Raw genomic sequence first — 17602 nt, forward strand, 5'->3', positions numbered from 1 at the left:
GATGAGCTCCTCTTATTGCGGCAGGCCATCTGGGTCGCAGCTCCATCTCACCGCAGCTCCATCTCACCGTGAGCTGTTTCTGTTGAATTTCCCCTTCTCTCTATGTACCGGACCCCATCCTCCCGCCTCTCTTGAATGCCCCTCCCCTAGCAGAAGCCCTGGGTGTCACCTCGCTGACTGCCTTGCGGTCTGGGGCCTTGGAAGCACTGAGCAGACGCAGGACGTTCTTGGCACCTTCCGCCACCGCATGCTCCACTCTGAAATGGTGTCTCAGCTCCTCAATTCGAAGCTCTACCGCCCCCAGGTCTGGACCCCCTACAGGCATGGGCCATGTGACAGTGAGACATCCTTCAGACTAGCCTGATCCCAACGCACCACCATGCACAGACACAGACACACCACACACACCACCGAAAGTGCATCATGGTTTTTCCACTGGAAGGGACTGTCACACTTCCACCCAAACTCAGTCACTCTTACTCAAACACCATAACCCTAGGGACATGGTTACCCAAGCACATTCATAGAAATGGCACACAGGCACATTTATAATCCAGACTCAGGGACAGACAGACTGTAACAGCCTCGTCATCCCAGGGAACAGCACAGCACAAAGGGAACACTATAATCTACAAGAGCAGACACTATCTACACCCAGTGGCCATCACCCATACATTACATCTTTCACCAAGGGACTGTCATCAAGACATAACTCAGACATTCCAAAGATGTGGGGACCCTGCACGTCCTAATGAACTGCCACCCATGGGGGCACAGTAAGTCCACTGAATGTGGACTTCAACTCTAATGAGATGGTATTTGGAGATGGGGCCTCTGGGCTAGATGAGGTCACAAGAGAAGAAGCCACATAGCTAGCAGTGTAACACACACACACACACACACACACACACACACACACACACACGAGCAGCAAGGACAAATAAAATAAGAAACTAAAAAACCAAACGAACAAAAAGCCAAATGTGGTGGAGCACACCTCTAATTCCAGGACTCGAGATACAGAGCCAGAAGTTTAGAAGTTAAAGTTCCATAGTGAGGCCCAGGCCAGCCTGGGCTACATGAACCCTACCCAAAAACGAAAGAAAGCAAAAGAAGGAAGCAAAGGGCGGGGAGCCTGCTAACAAGACCGGCAACCTGAATTTGATTGCCAGAACCCACATAGTGGAGAGAGAGACTGACCCCCAAAAGTTGACCTCTGACCTCATTCTCTTGTGCCAAAACATACACAAAAATAAATAAATAGAAAAAAATGAACAAAAAGAAAAAAAATGGTCATAGTAGCACAAGCCTATAATCACAGCACCTGGGAGACTGAGGCAGGAGAATTGCCAAAGGTTCAAAGCCAGCCTGGACTACAGAGTGAGGCTTTGTCTCAAAACATCAAGAATAGTGACCTGGGAGATGGCTCAGTGGTTAAGGGCACTTGCTACTCTTGCAGAGGACCAAGGTTTAGTTCCCAGCACCCATGTTGGGCAGTTTACAACTGTCTGTAACAAGAGCTCCAAGTGGGATCTTCTTCCTTCTCCAGGCACCCACACACATGGCACATGGGCACACACATAATTTTTTAATTAAAAAAGAACTTTAGGGCGCCAGGAGATGGTGGCGCACACCTTTAATCCCAGCACTTGGAAGGCAGAGCCAGGCGGATCTCTGTGAGTTCAAGGCCAGCCTGGGCTACAGAATGAGTTCCAGGAAAGGCGCAAAGCTACAGAGAAACCCTGTCTCAAAAAAACAAAACAACAACAACAACAACAACAACAAAAAGAATTTTAGGGCAGTCAGAGATCCTGTACCAAATCAATTAGTTAATTAAAGTAGAGATTGATACAGGAAGACAATTGATGCTGACCTTTGGCCTCTAGAGCTATGTGTACACATGCATACACAGGCGCGCATGCGCGTGCACATACATACATACATACATACATACATACATACATACATAATACATACACATACACACACACTGACATCCTTATGCCCAAGCACAGGGTCAAACCCAATGGTATAGTGACACACGTCTTTAATCCCAGCCCTCAGGAGGCAGAGGCAGATAGATCTCTGTAGTTCACGGTCAGCCTGCACTACACAGTGAATTCCAGGATAGCCAGAGCTGCATAGTGAGACCTTGTCTCAAAAACAAAAACAAAACAAACAAAAGAATAAAAAGAAAAAAAGAAAGAAGAAAATGGGCAGAGTCATAATGTGGCAAAAGTCCTAGGACGAAGGTGGGTGTAGTTGTGCAGGTTGGTGATACCAGCACTCAGGAGGCTGAGGCAGAACGACCACAAGTTCTAGGTCAACCTGGGCTACCTAGCAAGTATGAGGCTAGCTTGGGCTACAGTGAAGACTGTCCCAAAAGAAGACGGTGGTGCAAAGCACTTTGTTTTTCCAGAAGACCTGGGTTCAGTTCCCAGCACCTACATGGTGGCTCACAATCTACTGTAACTCCAGCTCCAGGGGATCCGATGCCCTCTTCTGACCTCCACAGGAACCAGACACATGTACGGTGCACAGACATGCAGGTGAAACATGTGTACATACATAAAATAAAACAATAAGAGAGGAAGGGAAGGGGGAGGGAGGACAGGAAAAAAAAGAGGGAAGAGGGGAGAAGGAAGAGGAAGATGAGAGGAGGAAGAGGAAGAAGAGGAGGAGGAGTTGTCTGACTCAAGTCTTGGGAGAATCCTAGGCACACCACCTCACTGCCATATGGACAGGGCAGAGGGCCAAGACAGGAAACACGACCACGTGACACATACAGAAGCAGCCCCAGTGCCAACAGGTGGGGACCCAGTGTCACTGGTAGAGAAAGTGGGGTCATCCCCACGACAAAGGCACAAGAGGATCAAGCCCAACGTGAAGCATGGTCCCTGGTAGCCCAGAGATGACAAGCTGTGCACAGGCACAGGACGTCTGTCACTCACAGGCACAGGACACTTGTCACTCACAGGCACAGGACACTTGTCACTCACAGGCACAGGACGTCTGTCACTCACAGGCACAGGACGTCTGTCACTCACAGGCACAGGACGTCTGTCACTCACAGGCACAGGACCATCACATCCATTCATGGCATTTTGAGGACAGAACCACTGTTACCCTGACTCAGTCACCGGTAGCTGGACTTTCTTGTCAGCCTTTCTTTGGACCACCAGCCCCCAAATAATGACACAGAGACTTATTATTAATTCTGAAAGCCTGGCCTTTAGCTTAGGCTTGTTCCCAACTAGCTCTTATAACTTAGCCCAACCTGTTTCTATTAACCTACATTCTGTAGCTAATTACCTATCCTCTGTAATATACATCCAACTTCCTCAGTGTCTCACTGGTGTCTTTTTCCCAGAGTTCCTCTCTCTACCCAGAATCCTGCCTAACCTCCCCTGCCTAGCTATTGACCCTTCAGCTCTTTATTAAACCAATCAGGTAGCCAGGTGGTGGTGGCGCACACCTTTAGTCCCAGCACTGGAGGCAGAGGCAGGCGGATCTCTGTGAGTTCGAGGCCAGCCTGGTCTACAGAGTGAGATCCAGGACAGGCACCAAAACAACACAGAAAAACCCTTTCTTGAAAAACCAAAAAACCAACCAAACAAACAAACAAACAAAAAACAAACCAATCAGGTGCCTTAGACAGGTGAGGCAAAACATAGACACATCTTCATGCAGTGTAAACAAGTATCTCAAAACAGTCACCCTATGCCTTTAGTTGTCTACAACAATTGGCATGGACACAGCTACAGGGTTACAGGGACATGTCGCCTTACACATAATCACACACTGGCTATTACATCCTCTGCCACACAACGTACACACACAGTGATGCAGACAGACACTACCGTTCAGAGCTCATCAACAGCTGATGCTCCTTTGCCTGTCAGAGTGGCACACAGTATTCACAGTGACCACGACTGATGCCTAGCTCTTGGCATCTGTGATGCTGTTTCTGTTTGTTTCGTCTCACTGTGTAGCCTTGGCAGGCATGGAACTCACAAGGCTCTGCCTGTTTCTGCCTCCTGCATGCTGTAATTAAAGGAGTGTGCCACACTCAGGTGCCTAGCACTGATAAAAATTGGTTTTACCCACAACTTGCCACAATCTAGAATTATCTAGTGAGGGAGTCTCAAGGGGGATTGTCTAGATAAAGATGGCCTGTGTGTGTGTGTGTGGGGGGGGGGTCTTGATTACCAGGAAAGACCCCCTGCTGTGTGCAGTCCCACTCCCTGGGCAGGGGAGACTGGATCGTGTGAGGGCGAAGAAGCAAACTGCGCACCAGCATGCGTGTGTCATTCCCTGCTCTTTACTCTTGGCAGTGGCTGTGATTACTGGCCCCTTCAAGTTCCTGCTGCCAACATGTCCCTAAAATGATGGACGGAAGCCTGGAACTGTGAGCCAAATAAGCCCTTTCTTCACGAAATTGCTTTTGTTGGTATATTTAAATATCTTTTTTTTTCTATTTTATTTTTATGTTGTATGGATGTTCTGGTTGCATTATGTCTGTGCACCATGTCATGCACTTGGTGCCCACATCAGCCAGAAAAATGTACTGAATCCCCTGGTACTGGTTATAGATTGTGAACCACCATGTGGACCCTGGGAATCTCAACCTGCATGCTCTAGAAGAGCAGTCAGCCTCTTAACCACTGAGTCATCTCTCCAGGTCCTCATAACATATATGTATACATTCATTTATAATATGTATTTAATAATATTTAAAAAATGTATTTAAAGCTACACAGCGAAACCCTGTCTCGAAAAAACCAAAAATTAATTAATTAATTAATTAAAAAATATATATTTAATAAATAGATATAGCTTTGGGCCTGCACACACAAGTAATATGCAACCACACTGGGAACACCTACAGCTTTGGACAGATGTGTCACAGACTAATGTGATAAGGGAGCCACATGACCCAGACTCCTACGCCCATTTCCATAAGGAGTTGGACGGGAGATATATTAAACTTTGTAGCCTTTTTGAGGCAGGATCTTGCTGTGTAGTTGAAGCTGAGGTCGGGCTCAAAACTCCCCTGCCTCAGCCTCCAGCATGCTAAGAGACGACACCTGCGTCACTACACCTGGCTCACTGAGGCTTGATCACCACTCCTCAGCTCTGTGGATGTGGTGAAAAGCAAACATGAAAAAAAATACCTGTGTGCCGGTAAAACTTTGTTTACAAAAGCACACCTGGGCCTGCTGTAATTCAAACACTCCTAAGGCGAAGGCAGGGAGGAACTGAAAGTTCAAGTCTGGCCTAGGTCACACAGTGAAACCTTTCTCAAAATAAAAATGAAAAGGATGGAGTAGGGAATGGTGGCACACTCATCCCAGCACTCAGGAGGCAGAGGCAGGTAGGTGGATCTCTGTGAGTTAGAGGCAGCCTGGTTTACACAGAGAGTTCAAAGCCAGCCAGGGCTATATAATGAGGCCTTGTCTCAAAACACAAAAACAGGCTGGATATGGTAATGCACACCTTTAATCCCAGCACTCAGGAGGCAGAGGTAGAAGGATCCCTGTGAGTTTGAGGCCAGCCTGGGCTACAGACTGAGTTTCAGGACAGGCAGGGCTATGTAGAAAGATCCTCTCTCAAAACTAAACTAAACTAAACTAAAAGCAACCAAAGGACAGGGCTGGAGAGATGGCTTGATCATTGCAGAGCTTGCTGCTCTTCCAGAGGACTCAGATTTGGTTCCCTAGACCCACACCGGGTGACTCAGTCATCTGTAACTCCAGCTCCAGAGATCTGATGCCTTCTTTGGGCCTTTGGGGGAACCTGCTTACATAATGTGCGTGCACACACATACATAAAAATAATTCTTTAAAACAAGCAACTCTTTTTTTAAAAAAAGGGGGGGATAGGGTGTGACTGAATGGTAGAGCCTACATAGTATCTACCAGTGAAGGGCTGGGGCATGGTCCAATAATACAACACAGGCCTGGTATATAGGAATTCTGGACTCTATCCTGAACACAACAAAAGGAAGAAAGAAAAGGAAGAAAGAAGAACCAAACAAACCAGCGGGTGCATTTGGCCTGAGGGTGGCATTTGGCAACAACTATCCCAGCCCAAATCTTGAATGGGACAAAAGGAAAAGTCAGAGATGGGCAGGAATAGGCTCCATTCACAGTGAAATTAATTCCTGCCTCCTTGCCCTCCACAGCAAAGCATTAAGGGGTGAAGGTTGACCCCAGGAATGTCCAGAGGAAAGTCTCACCTTGGGCCTCATCAGGAGCCACCTGGCTCTCTAGCTGGCCAGCCTGTAGCGCACGGCGAAGCTGCATGCGGATGATGTCAATCTTAGTCTTACTATCCTGCAGCATCTGCTGGGCCGTCAACAGCAGCTTCCGGTCCTGGAGACAGACATGCAAGGTGGCAAGAAGACAGGGAACTCAAGTCTGACCACCAACCCTGCTGCCATGCCAGGAAGGCCTTGGGTAAGTCAGAGCACTCGTGTGTGCATCCAAGAACACATACTCCCAGTGTCCTGGGGCCAGTACAGTGAGACAGATAGTCCAGGGGCTTCGATTCTAGCTCTGCCACCAACAGCTGAGTTTTGTGACCTCAACCATGCCCTCCCCACTCTCTGGGCCTCACTTCCCTTATCTGCAAAGTCTGGATCTCCACTGTCCAGTTCGGACCAGCTGGAGCTACATCCTCCTCAGCTCTCAGAACATCTGGGTGTTTGCAGGGCCACAGACAAATGGCTGTATACTGCAGTAATGTAAGATGCCTAGAGCAGGCCAAACCAGACAGGAAGCGGACTAGTAGTTGCTAACTGGGACACAGCCTCCTCTCACAGCGATGGAATATTCTAGAACACTGTCCCACCTTGGTGCTGCCATTGCTGTAGGTCTGGATCATGTTTTCTGCCCCCTGTTTGACCTTCAGCTCAATGGCCAGCTGTTTCTCCAGGCCAGCCACTCGGCTCAGGTTGGTGGATGAGCAGATAGGGCTGCCCTCTCCAAGGGACTGGGGAGCATCTGAGGAAACAAGAGAGTCACACACCTGCCACTTCAGGGTACCCAGGAGACCTTGCCCCAGCCCAGCCTCAGAGCTGTCCCAGAAAAGAGCCTGGGGCCAGTCACAGGCAGGAGACACATGGCCCTCAGTGTAGGAATGGGCCCAGCATGAAGGATGGCAGGCTAGTGACCTGGTATGCAGGTCACCTGGGTTAGCTGAAATAAATGCCCCCATTTACCTCAGGGTGTGTAAGCCTACTGGTGTGAGTGTGATTATGTCTGTAAGCCACAGGGGGGTGGCAGGAGTGTAGTGCCCTAGATGTGGGTGTGACAGGCTCAGGGAGGTCTGTGTGAGCTTTCGGTCACTGTTTCTGTTGGTACAGCTCAGTTCTGATCTCTAGGGCCTTTTGGGATTCTGGTTGGAGGCTTAGCTGTTATAGTCAGAGATGAGGTCTGCACCTCAGAGTGATGTATGGGGTCAGGGAGGACTCACTGCAAAAGGAGCTTATGAGAGTCTCAGCTTGACTCCACCCAGTGCTGATGGATAGTACTGGACCCCAACAGTGGACACAGCTGTATGTAGAGGGGCTGGAGCTGAGTCTGCTGGCTGCATGTAGTGTCTGCTGTGGACAGGACAACGGTGAGGCACCTCTGGGGTTGGTGTGACCAGGTGGACGAGCTCTGGTGTCACTGTGGGCTGGTGTCTCTCTCCAGGTATAAACACTGGATGCTGACATGACTATGGAACTGTCTCTGGGATCACAGAGTCATGTTTGCTGTGTTGCCCGGAAGGCATCACTGACTGTGCACGTGAACTCTCTGGGTATCCTCTGTGTTCCTGTGACCATGCACACCTTGTACAAGACGAGGCAGCTGTGGCCTTGTATTATTGCTGCATGAACACACATAACACTACTGAACTCTGGCAATGATAAATTATGTTGTGGGTATTCTCTCTCTCTCTCTCTCTCTCTCTCTCTCTCTCTCTCTCTCTCTGTTTTTTGTTTTGAGACAGGGTCCCACTATGTAGTTCTAGCTGTTCTAGAGCTCACTCTGTAGACCAGGCTGGCCTCGAACTCACAGAGATCCGCCTGCCTCTGCCTCCCGAGTGCTGGGACTAAAGGCCTGCACCACTTGAGACAGGGTTTCTTGCAGCCTAGCCTGGTCTCAGACTCAGTGTAGCTAAGGACGGCTTTGACCTCTTGACCCTCCCGCCAGCTGGAAGGCTGGGGTTACGGGTCTGTATGCTGCACCCAGTTTAGGCAGTGCTGGGGATGGCACCCCATTCTTCGTGAATACAGGCAAGCAATCCCTCAGCCGAGCCTCACCTCCAGCCCTAGACTCCTGCAGCATTTAAAGATTTTAATCTAACTCCGTCCTGGGCAGTTACTCAGGGCCTACACACCGAGTGAGTTTTGTGCCACTGGGCTATATCCCAGCCCTCTTCTCATTTTTTTTTTTTCTTTTCCTGTTTTTTGAGACAAAGTCTCACCAAGTTGTCCAGGCAGGGCTTGGACTTGCTTTAGTCTCGTGAGTAGCAGAGATTATAGGCCTGGACCACTAAACCCAGTAAGGCTCTCGGTTTTTGTTGTTGGTTTTTTTGTTTGTTTGTTTGATTTCTCAAGATAGGATTTCTCTGTGTAGCTGTGGCTGTCCTGGAACTCACTCTGTAGAACAGGCTGGCCTCGAACTCACAGAGATCCACCTGTCTCTGCCTTCAGAGTGCTGGGATTAAAGGTGTGTGCCACTACTACCTGGCTGTTTTTATTTATTCATATATGAATGTTTTTATCCGGAGTGGTTTTTCTTTTTTCTTTTTCTCCCCGGGAATGCAAGTATTAATCAAAGAACACAGAAAGATAGTCTATAACTGCAGTTGCATTAGTGTGATCGCAGAAAGCTCTGAGAGTGACGGCGTGCACTGTTTGGGTGTTAGTATGACTGAGTTTCTGGGTTTTCATGTGACGGATGTTACTCAGATGTTGTCTGGGAATAGCTATAGCTGTGCCCTGGGGTATCTGGTGACAGTCTGTGGGTCTTTAGTGTCATCTAGATGTAGGGATATCTAGGTATTCCTAATGCCAAAGACAGCTTTGGGTGGCATCTGGGTGACATCACATCTTGGTGTGATTGGCCCTGTGAGTCTGGCATTTGCCATGGCTTCTGTTGACCCAGGACAGTATCCTGATGGAGTGCAACTCCAGGTCAGTGAACCCCTGCCTGCTCCCGAGCTTTCTGCTCACCGCTCCCGGCTGCAGGGTCAGGCAGTACCACATGCGCATGCAGCTCCTGCAGCTGCTGGTGCAGCAAGTCAAGGCGTCGGGCAGAGCCCCGCAGCAGCAGCTCCACAGGGCCCAGGCTGCGGCCCAGGTCAGTGGTGGCTCGCCTCAGGTTCTCCGCGCCCTCCTTCAGCTTCAGCTCCTTGCGGATCTCCCGCTTCAGCCGCTCTCGCTCCAGTTCCAGCTGCTGCTGCACCCCGGGGGCTGCCAGGTCTGCCCCAGCCAGACCCAGCTGCTCCAGCAGCGACCAGCTGCGAGGCTCACTCTGCAGGGGGAGGGACCAGACACAGAGGTCAGGGGCTAGAGGACAGGTGGCCTCACCAGTCTACTGTACCCTAGAATTCCAAGAACAGAGGCCTGATCATCTTCCAGGACCCTCATAAATGGCAATATCTGGGCCAGAGAGATGGTTCAGGAGCTAAAGGCCTTTGCTGCCAAGCCCGGTGACCTGAGTTCACCCCCCCCCCCCAGGGATCTACATAGTGGAAGGAGAGAACCAACTCCTGAAAATTGTCCTCTGACCTCCACTACAACTGCACACACAAATAAATAAACAGGGAGTTGGAGAAATGGCTCCATTAAAGACATGTATTGCTCTTGCAGAGGAACTGAATTCAGTGTCAAGCCTCTAATTCCAGATCTAGGGGGACTTGATGCCTCTGGCCTCTGCAGCACTGGTGTGCATGTGCACACACCCCCACAGACACATACGCATAGTAAGATATAAATAAATAAATAAATAAATAGGAGGTCGAAGACTAGGCCAAGAACAAGCCCTCCTTCCTCCCGTTTGTACGGGCCAGGCTCGCCACAGGTGGGCCCTATCTCCCTTAGTTTGTGACCTATACAATGGGATTCTGGCAGGAAGGTTCCAGAAGATTCCTCTTTCCTTCCAGTTTCCTGCACCCCTAAACAGGAGGTCCCAAGGGCAGGTTACATGTTTCCTTTGCCAGACTCCAAATCCAGGAGAACCTTAGAGACACATCCTGACTTCTCTCCTCTGCATTCCCAAACCAGGAGGTCCCAAGGGCCAGCTCTGCCTTCCTGTCCTCTCCATCTGGTACTCCAAAGAACAACGCTCATCTCCTCCACATCTTGAAACCTAAGAGCTGACATGGTACCCAGAAGTTTCACCCTCCACCTGGAGAATTCTCACTTGTGCCCCATCTCCTTCCTACCCTTAGTCCCCAGTGTGAGGCACCCAGAGCAGGACCCCCAGCCTCAGCCACTTGGGGTCTCCTTCTGCCCATCCCATGGAGACCCTAGCCCCTACCTCCAGCTCCAGCTCCAAAGGGGGATCAGCAGCCATCTGGGTCCTGGGTCTGGTCTGAGGGCCACGCCCTCTTCCTGAACCTCAGCCCTGCCAGGGCCTCTGGACTGCCACTTCCTCTTTCCTGCCAGCTCCCAGCATCCTCTGCGCCAGGGCAGCTCTAGGGCATGGGGTTTTTTTTGTTCTGTTTTGGTTTTTTTGTCGTTATTTTTTTGGGGGATTGTTTTGTTTGAGACAGAGTCTCTCTATATAGCCCTGGCTGTCCTGGAATTCACTATGGAGACCAGGGTGGCCTGAAACTTATGGAGATCCACCTGCTTCTGCCTCCTGGATGCTGGGACTAAAGGCATGTGCCATGTAAGAGGTTCTTCCCACATCACCCCCTAAATGGCCATGCCTGCTTCTCTGGAGGCAAGCCAGGGACAGGCAGCCCTCAATCCCTGACCCGAGAGCCACCCTGGACATAAACACCCACAGTATGTATGCAGCAGACAGGATCTCACATGGTACACAGCATATGTATGGACCATAGGCTCATAGGTATGATCACATTTCCAGCTTTGCAGGCGTGAGCTCTGCACACAGGCTCACATATGCGCACACAGTACAGGCTCATATACATGTATCCCCTTGTCACAGCTAGTTTCAGTTGTCAACTTGACAAACGTGTGAAGAGGGAACCTCAGCTGAGGAACTGCCTCTGTCAGACTGACCTATGGACATGTCTGTGGGTCATTCTCTTGATTGCTAATTGATGTGGGAGGCCCAGCCCCTGCGGGTGGTGCCACCCCTGGGCAGGTGAGCCTGGACTGTACCAGAAAAGGAGCTGAGCAAGCCAGAGGAAGTGAGCCAGTAAACAACGTTCCTCTGTGGCTTTGCTTTAAGCTCCTGTCTTGAGCTCCAGCCCCGACTTCACTCCATGATGGACTATAATGTATAAGACCAAATAAAGCCTTTCTTCTCCAAGTTGCTTTTGGTCAGTCTTCTACCACAGCAACAGAAAGCGAACCAGACCAATCCCCACCTGCAGGATTGTGGGCAGAACACGGGGTCACAGGGTGTGCAGCTTCTAGCTCTGCAAGTCTGTGCCTCGCTCACTGTGTGCACAGAGTACTGACTCACATCAACATGCACTTCTCCACCTGCAGGTGTATGCCTGGAATACAGGTTCATGTGTACACAGAGTAGTCCCCACATACTGCACGCCCATCCATCTGAGCACGCGGGTGGAACACAGGCTCACAAGTGTGTGCACTCCCATGCCTGCCTGCACTGACCCTTATAGACAAAGCAGCTGTGAGTGCTCTTTGAGGTCCCTCTGGAAGCTGCTCAGACTCACTCCACCTGCCAAGTGGCCACAGCCCACAAGCTTATGCACACGTATGTGCTCACACTTTTTGTCTTTGTTTGTTTGTTTTGAGGTGCAGGGCTTGTACATGCTCACACTTCTTTTCCTTTCTTTTTTTTTTTTTTTTTTTTTCAGGTGCACCGCACATGCCCCCACAGCAGCCCTGAGGTCCCTCAGGCTCTCAGCCTCGATAATGTCTGTTCATGTCATGTCATGCCCCTTGTCCCCAACTTCCCCTTAAGGATCAGAACAGTGAGTTCTGTAGCAGTGTGTGTGTGTGTGTGTGTGTGTGTGTGTGTGTGTGTGTGTGTTTGTGTGTGCATGCGCGCATACAGCTTCCTGTAGACAGGCAGCATCAACTTCCTGCTTCCTCCTCCCCAGATGTCCACCAGCACTGATCACAGCCTGGAGGCCTACGGGATCCACCTGGCCTAGTAGTAGCTCCCTGAAGCTAACACCAGGAGGAGACAACCCTAAGTGGCCCCAAGCAGCAGCTCACAACTGCTTGCCAAATAAATATACACTAAATCTCAACTATCAGTGATAGCAGTTGCAAGGCTGTACATATCAGGGACAAGGTATATATGAAAACATTCTATTTTCCACTGCTCTAAAAAATACCATGTTTTAAAACAGTAGCAGTTGCTGAAGAGATGGTTCAGCAGTTAAGGGCTCACACTGCTCTTCCAGCGGACCTGAATTCACGTCTAGTAGCCCTGCCAGATGGCTCACGAATGCCTGTAACTTCAGTTCTAGGTGGATCTGATGTCTCTAGCTTCTGTGGGCATATGTACATACCCCCTAACATACATAATTAAAAACAATAAAATCAATAAAAGTAGTAGTACGGTGATAAGAGCAGCTACAGGCAGCGGGGTGGAGTTTGGTAGCATGTACAAGCTCTGTACCTCAAAAGTAACAATAACAGCAGGTACTACAATTCCGTCCAGGTCTCAACTAATGCAGTCCACCTTACAGGTATTATTTGTTTTGATCTGCTTCATATTGGTTTGTGCTGGGATCTCATATAACCCAGGGCAGCTTTGAATTCAATACAGAGCTAAGGCTGGCCTTGAACTCCTGACCCTCCTGCCTCCCTCTTGCCAGTGCTAGCACCTAGCATGGCACGATGCAGATGCTATAGATAGATACATAGGCAGACATCAAACTATCTTCAAAATGAAGAAATTGAGGCCCAGCAAGGCTTGTTGCCACACGCCTTTAATCCCAGCACTCAGGAAGTGGGGCAGGAGGATCTCTTTGAGTTCCAGGCCAGCCTGGTCTACACAGTGACACCCTGTCTCAAAAAACCCCACCAAGAACAAAAACAGGAAGAACAGAAGAAAAGAAGAAACTGCTGAGGCCCTTTGCCCAAGGTCCCACAGCCAGCAGGAGACAGGGCCAAGCTTCCTAACACTGGCTGGGAGGAATCCCGGGTCCATCACACCTTGCAGCTGTGAGCCAAGTCCTCCGAGGCTCTCAAGTCCCTGGAGGGTAGCTGAGACTGCAGGCTGAGAGCACAGGGCTTGTCTTGTCACCTCCTCTTTATATATCTGAGTGGTCACCATGGGGGAAACTGAGGCTGGCTCTCAGTGAAGGCGGGGTTGTTTTCTCATCACTTCTAGAAATACATGTCAATGTCTGGGGTTGCTGTGTATGGGGACACCTATCAAATGGGGGCCACTACTGCTCAACATCCTGAGGTGCACAGGACAGCCCCCACCACCAAATGACTGATCCAGGCCCGAACGCCACTGCCGGGGCCTCGGGAAGGGGCATGGGCTCCCAGCTTGGATTGCCAAGCTCCATGTTCACCGGTAAAGATGTCACAGAAGTCCTTAGAGCGTTGGCTGAGGCTCCACCTCGCTCCTCATGACCATTCATAACCCCACTCCCTCCTCCAAAACAGGAACAAGACCCAAGAGTTGGTCAGGGAAGACAGACAGCATTGGGATTGAAACCCAGCCTCGGTGAGCAACACTCGGATGTGACCAGGCCCCACCCGCTGTCCCCCACCAGCACCCCCACCACCAGCAAGCAAAGCAGGTACACAGCCAGGAGCACACAGGCAGAGGAAAAGTGAAGGCCCTGGGTCCCACCTCCAGCAGAGGAGGCCTGAGACTGTGTAAAGCATGCAGGGATGGAGGCAGGGCCTCCTGGGTCCTCCTCCCCTGGGTGATTCACTTCTGCCCAGGGACAAGGAGTCACTTGAGGGCAGCAGGGCAAACGCCTGGCCTGGTCTTGAAGAATCAGAACTTGGGCCTCTCCACCTGCCCTCACAGACCTGGAGACACTAGACCAAGAACTCTCACCTCAAGGAACCCGTCTTGGCAAAGTAGCTAGGGATCCAGAACCCCACATCCTGAGATTTCAATGCCTGGGGCGTTTCCAGAATCTAGACAGGACATCCGTTTGCCAGACACAGACAGACAGGCATGGAGGTAGTGGGACAGGGCAGCAAGTCCAAGCAGGAATGAACTTAAGGGAGAAGACAGGAAGGGGACCGAGATGTGGGTCCAGCCTCATTCTGGGAATCACAGCCTCCATATGTGTCCCGTGTGGGCCACACCAAGCACATGCATGCACTGGGAGAGCCCTACACAGCCTCTGTGGGCTTGAAGGGGAGCCGGCACCCAGTGCATCACGCCTGGAGGTCTGACCTTGTGAGATCGGCAGCACCAGATACGCCCAGCTCCTCGGCAAGGCCGGCAGGCCATCAGCAGGACTGGGGAAGAGGTACAGGAGAGTACAGGGGAGACATGGGGGCAGGTGTAGAAGATGAGAACCAGTTACACAGGACAATGGACTGCACGGTGAAGCACCAGTGGAGCCACAAAGATACAAAGATCTCAGATTTGGGTCATTGAATTAGAGGGTGGGAAGTCACCCTGACCCTGCTTCCTCTTGGGAAGGTGAGTTCAGTAATGCCCAACAGGTCACACAGGGAAGGCCACGTGCCTGGCAGATGCCGGTCACAGGTGTCTGTTGTGGGGGAGTGGTGACGCAGCCCTGTCGCCGTCCAGACATAAAATCCTTCCTGCCTGTGTGACAGGACACGCCCCACCTGGGATACAGCTCCATCTGTCAGCCTGAAGGGTGGCTCCGGGGAAGGAGTGGGGGAGCGGGAGGAGGAACCCGGCCTCTGGCCTAATGAAGTGACTTAGGCACTTCCTCCAACAGGTGCCCATCTGGGTGGCGTCAAGACCATCGTAAAGACGTCTGCGGGCGGGGGTGGCCCGGGCTTTGTAGTGCGGGGGAGGGGCACGGTCCGCGGCAGGGCGCCAGGCACCTGCTCCAGGTGAAGCGGTACCTGCCTGAAACCAAACGCTGAGAACACAGCCGAGCAGGGCGTGGGGACGAGAGGCACCGGAACCCGCAGCTGGCCTCAGACACCGAGGTGGGGCCCCCGCTGCGCCCGCTGATTCTCGGGGAGGGCCGGAGGAGGGGGTGCGGTGGCAGAATCCCGAACAGCGCCCCTCCCTCCGACCACGCCGGCGCCCCCACTTGCTACCAGGGCCCGCGCGGGCTCCCGATGGGGACCTCGTCCCGGGCTCTCCCCGTGCCTGGGGTCCTCCGCGCCGTCCGGCCGCCCCGCGGGTGCGGACAAGTCGCCTACCTGCACGGCGTCGCCGGCCATGTCCTCCGGCCGCCCGCCAGGGGTCCCAGCGCCGAGGGAGCGCTTGCGAGCGCGCGAGCCGGCACGGCGGGAGGCGCGACGCCCAGACCCTCCCTGGCGCGCCTCGCGCTCTGGCCTGCTCCGCTCGGCCCGGCCTGGCCAGGCCTCCGCCGAGCTGCGCCCTCCGGCCCCAGCGGCTGCAGGACGGGTCACGTGAGCGCCGAGGTCCGCGCCTGGGGAGGAGGCGGGGCGGGGGCGGGGCTCCCGGCGGCCCCCGGGGCTTGCAGCGGGGAGTGGGGTCCCGTTCGCTGTGCCGCGCGGCTTGCACCGCCCGAAGCGTGCTGGAACTCTGAACAGGCCTGAGCCGCCGCGAGCTGCAGAGGCCTTGCTCCCCGCCTCGGACCCCTCGAAAGAAAAATCACGATCCACCTCCCCAGCGCCCAGCGGCACAGGCGCATCCTCCCGTTTCCCCGGAGGCAAGCGACTGGGAGAACAGGACTTCAAATCCCAGGGCCCCAGGCCTTTGGAGACCACCGTACCCTCAGGGCAAGGATGTCTGTAAAACTTAAAGAGGAGGGAGTGGGCCAAGCGCACAAAAAATGCCAGCAGCTGTCACGTTCATTGTTTGAAGATTTTATTTTATGTGTGTTAGAAGTAAGTTCGAGGTGGCCAAGAAAGAGACCACCATTCTAACTGAAATGTCTGAACAAGACAAAATTTACTTGATGAAGACAGTGCTGGGGAAAAGCAACCACACGGAGACAGGAAGTACATTTGGTTTTTGTTCTAACTCAGGGGACCTCACAATCTTATTCAACTGGCTGGTCTGAAAAAACTCGGTGCAGAGGAAGTGGAGGGGGAAGGGGAAAGGGTCACTGGTCCAAGCCGTCAAATTCCTAGAATGGAGCAGGGAGCCTTTGTGTAAACAAAAGTTTTACTGGGTAGGGAGGATTAAACATCTCCATAAAGTTACCAGGTAGGGGAGACGATGATTGTAATTACTGTCCAAAACACAAGTTTTATAGTATTTGGGAGGAGAGACTCTTATTTCTTACCTATGTATATATGTGTGTCTGTGGTTTATGCACATGTGTGCAGGTGCCTCTGGAGGTCAGAAGACGACATGGGATCCCCTAGAACGAGGTCATAAAGTTTGTGAGCCATCCCACCTGGGTGCTGAAAGTCAGACTTGGGTTTCTACAAGAGCAGTGTTGCTTCTAAACACTGATCCACCTCTCCAAACCCTATTTTAATTTTTATTCTGTTTGTGTATGTGTGTGTGGTATGTATGTGTATGTGTGCGTATATGTGTGTGGTGTGTGTGCACGCGCGCGCGCAGTGGACAACTTGCAGGGTCAGTTCTCTTCTCCGGCCCTATCGTTTTGGGGGGCCCAAACTCAGGTCATCAGGCTTGGCCTTAAGTGCCTTTACCTGCTGAGCCATCTCAATGGACATGTGGTCACTTTTAATATATGTGCCACTATTGATTAAGGGATTTGAACCTCAGCATGGCCTCTGATGCACTGGGCCCTGTGGATCCCCAAGGGCTCTAGTTTTTGCCCTCAGTGAAGTTTTGCTGGCTTCTTTTTCCTAGATGCTGCATTCAGATGGCCACCATCAATGCACACTAGTGTCCAAATGGAATGTAGAGGCTTCTGCAGGATTTCCCTTGGGGGACCAGAGTAATGCAGGTAGTTTGTATTGTGGTAGCTGTGAGGACCTCTCACGCAGAAACCCAGCGAGGGATCCAAACTTTGGTCCCCAGGGCTCCAGGCAGGACACACTCGGTAGAGGCAGTGCCTACAGTGGGTGCCCTCCAGGAATGGGCACTGGCACAGGAGGACAAGAGTGTCTTACGTGTCTCTGTCTTCCCAGGGACAAAGCTGTGGAGTCTCTCTTTGGGCCAGTTTTTGGGGTATTTTAACAGAGAGGAGGAAAATCACAGCAGTAGAGAAACCACCCCCTCTGCACCTTGCCAAGTCCTCAACAGGCCCAGTGCACCATCACTGACCTCTCTGGACCAGAGTGGGACCCTTCTTCCTTGTCTCCCAGCCTCCTCCTACTGTCTCTTCTCCAACCACAACCCAAGGGGGCCTGTGTGACACT

At 51.7% G+C, this 17602-nt stretch overlaps 1 protein-coding gene across 1 annotated transcript in view; it reads right to left on the bottom strand.

Annotated features, from left to right (window-relative positions):
- Positions 1-15597, bottom strand: part of Pkn1 (protein kinase N1) — a 30591-nt gene extending 14994 nt beyond the window's left edge. The window contains exons 1-5 of the mRNA XM_059264366.1: positions 15497-15597; positions 9227-9527; positions 6853-7004; positions 6239-6374; positions 170-315 (exon numbers count right to left, since the gene is read on the bottom strand). Of these exons, the coding sequence (XP_059120349.1) occupies positions 170-315; positions 6239-6374; positions 6853-7004; positions 9227-9527; positions 15497-15517 (756 nt within the window). The 5' untranslated portion in view covers positions 15518-15597. The remainder of the gene's footprint in view (positions 1-169; positions 316-6238; positions 6375-6852; positions 7005-9226; positions 9528-15496) is intronic.
- Between the last annotated feature and the right edge of the window lie 2005 nt (positions 15598-17602).

The sequence above is a fragment of the Peromyscus eremicus genome, chromosome 5 (genome assembly GCF_949786415.1).
Source record: "Peromyscus eremicus chromosome 5, PerEre_H2_v1, whole genome shotgun sequence".
NCBI lineage: Eukaryota > Metazoa > Chordata > Mammalia > Rodentia > Cricetidae > Peromyscus > Peromyscus eremicus.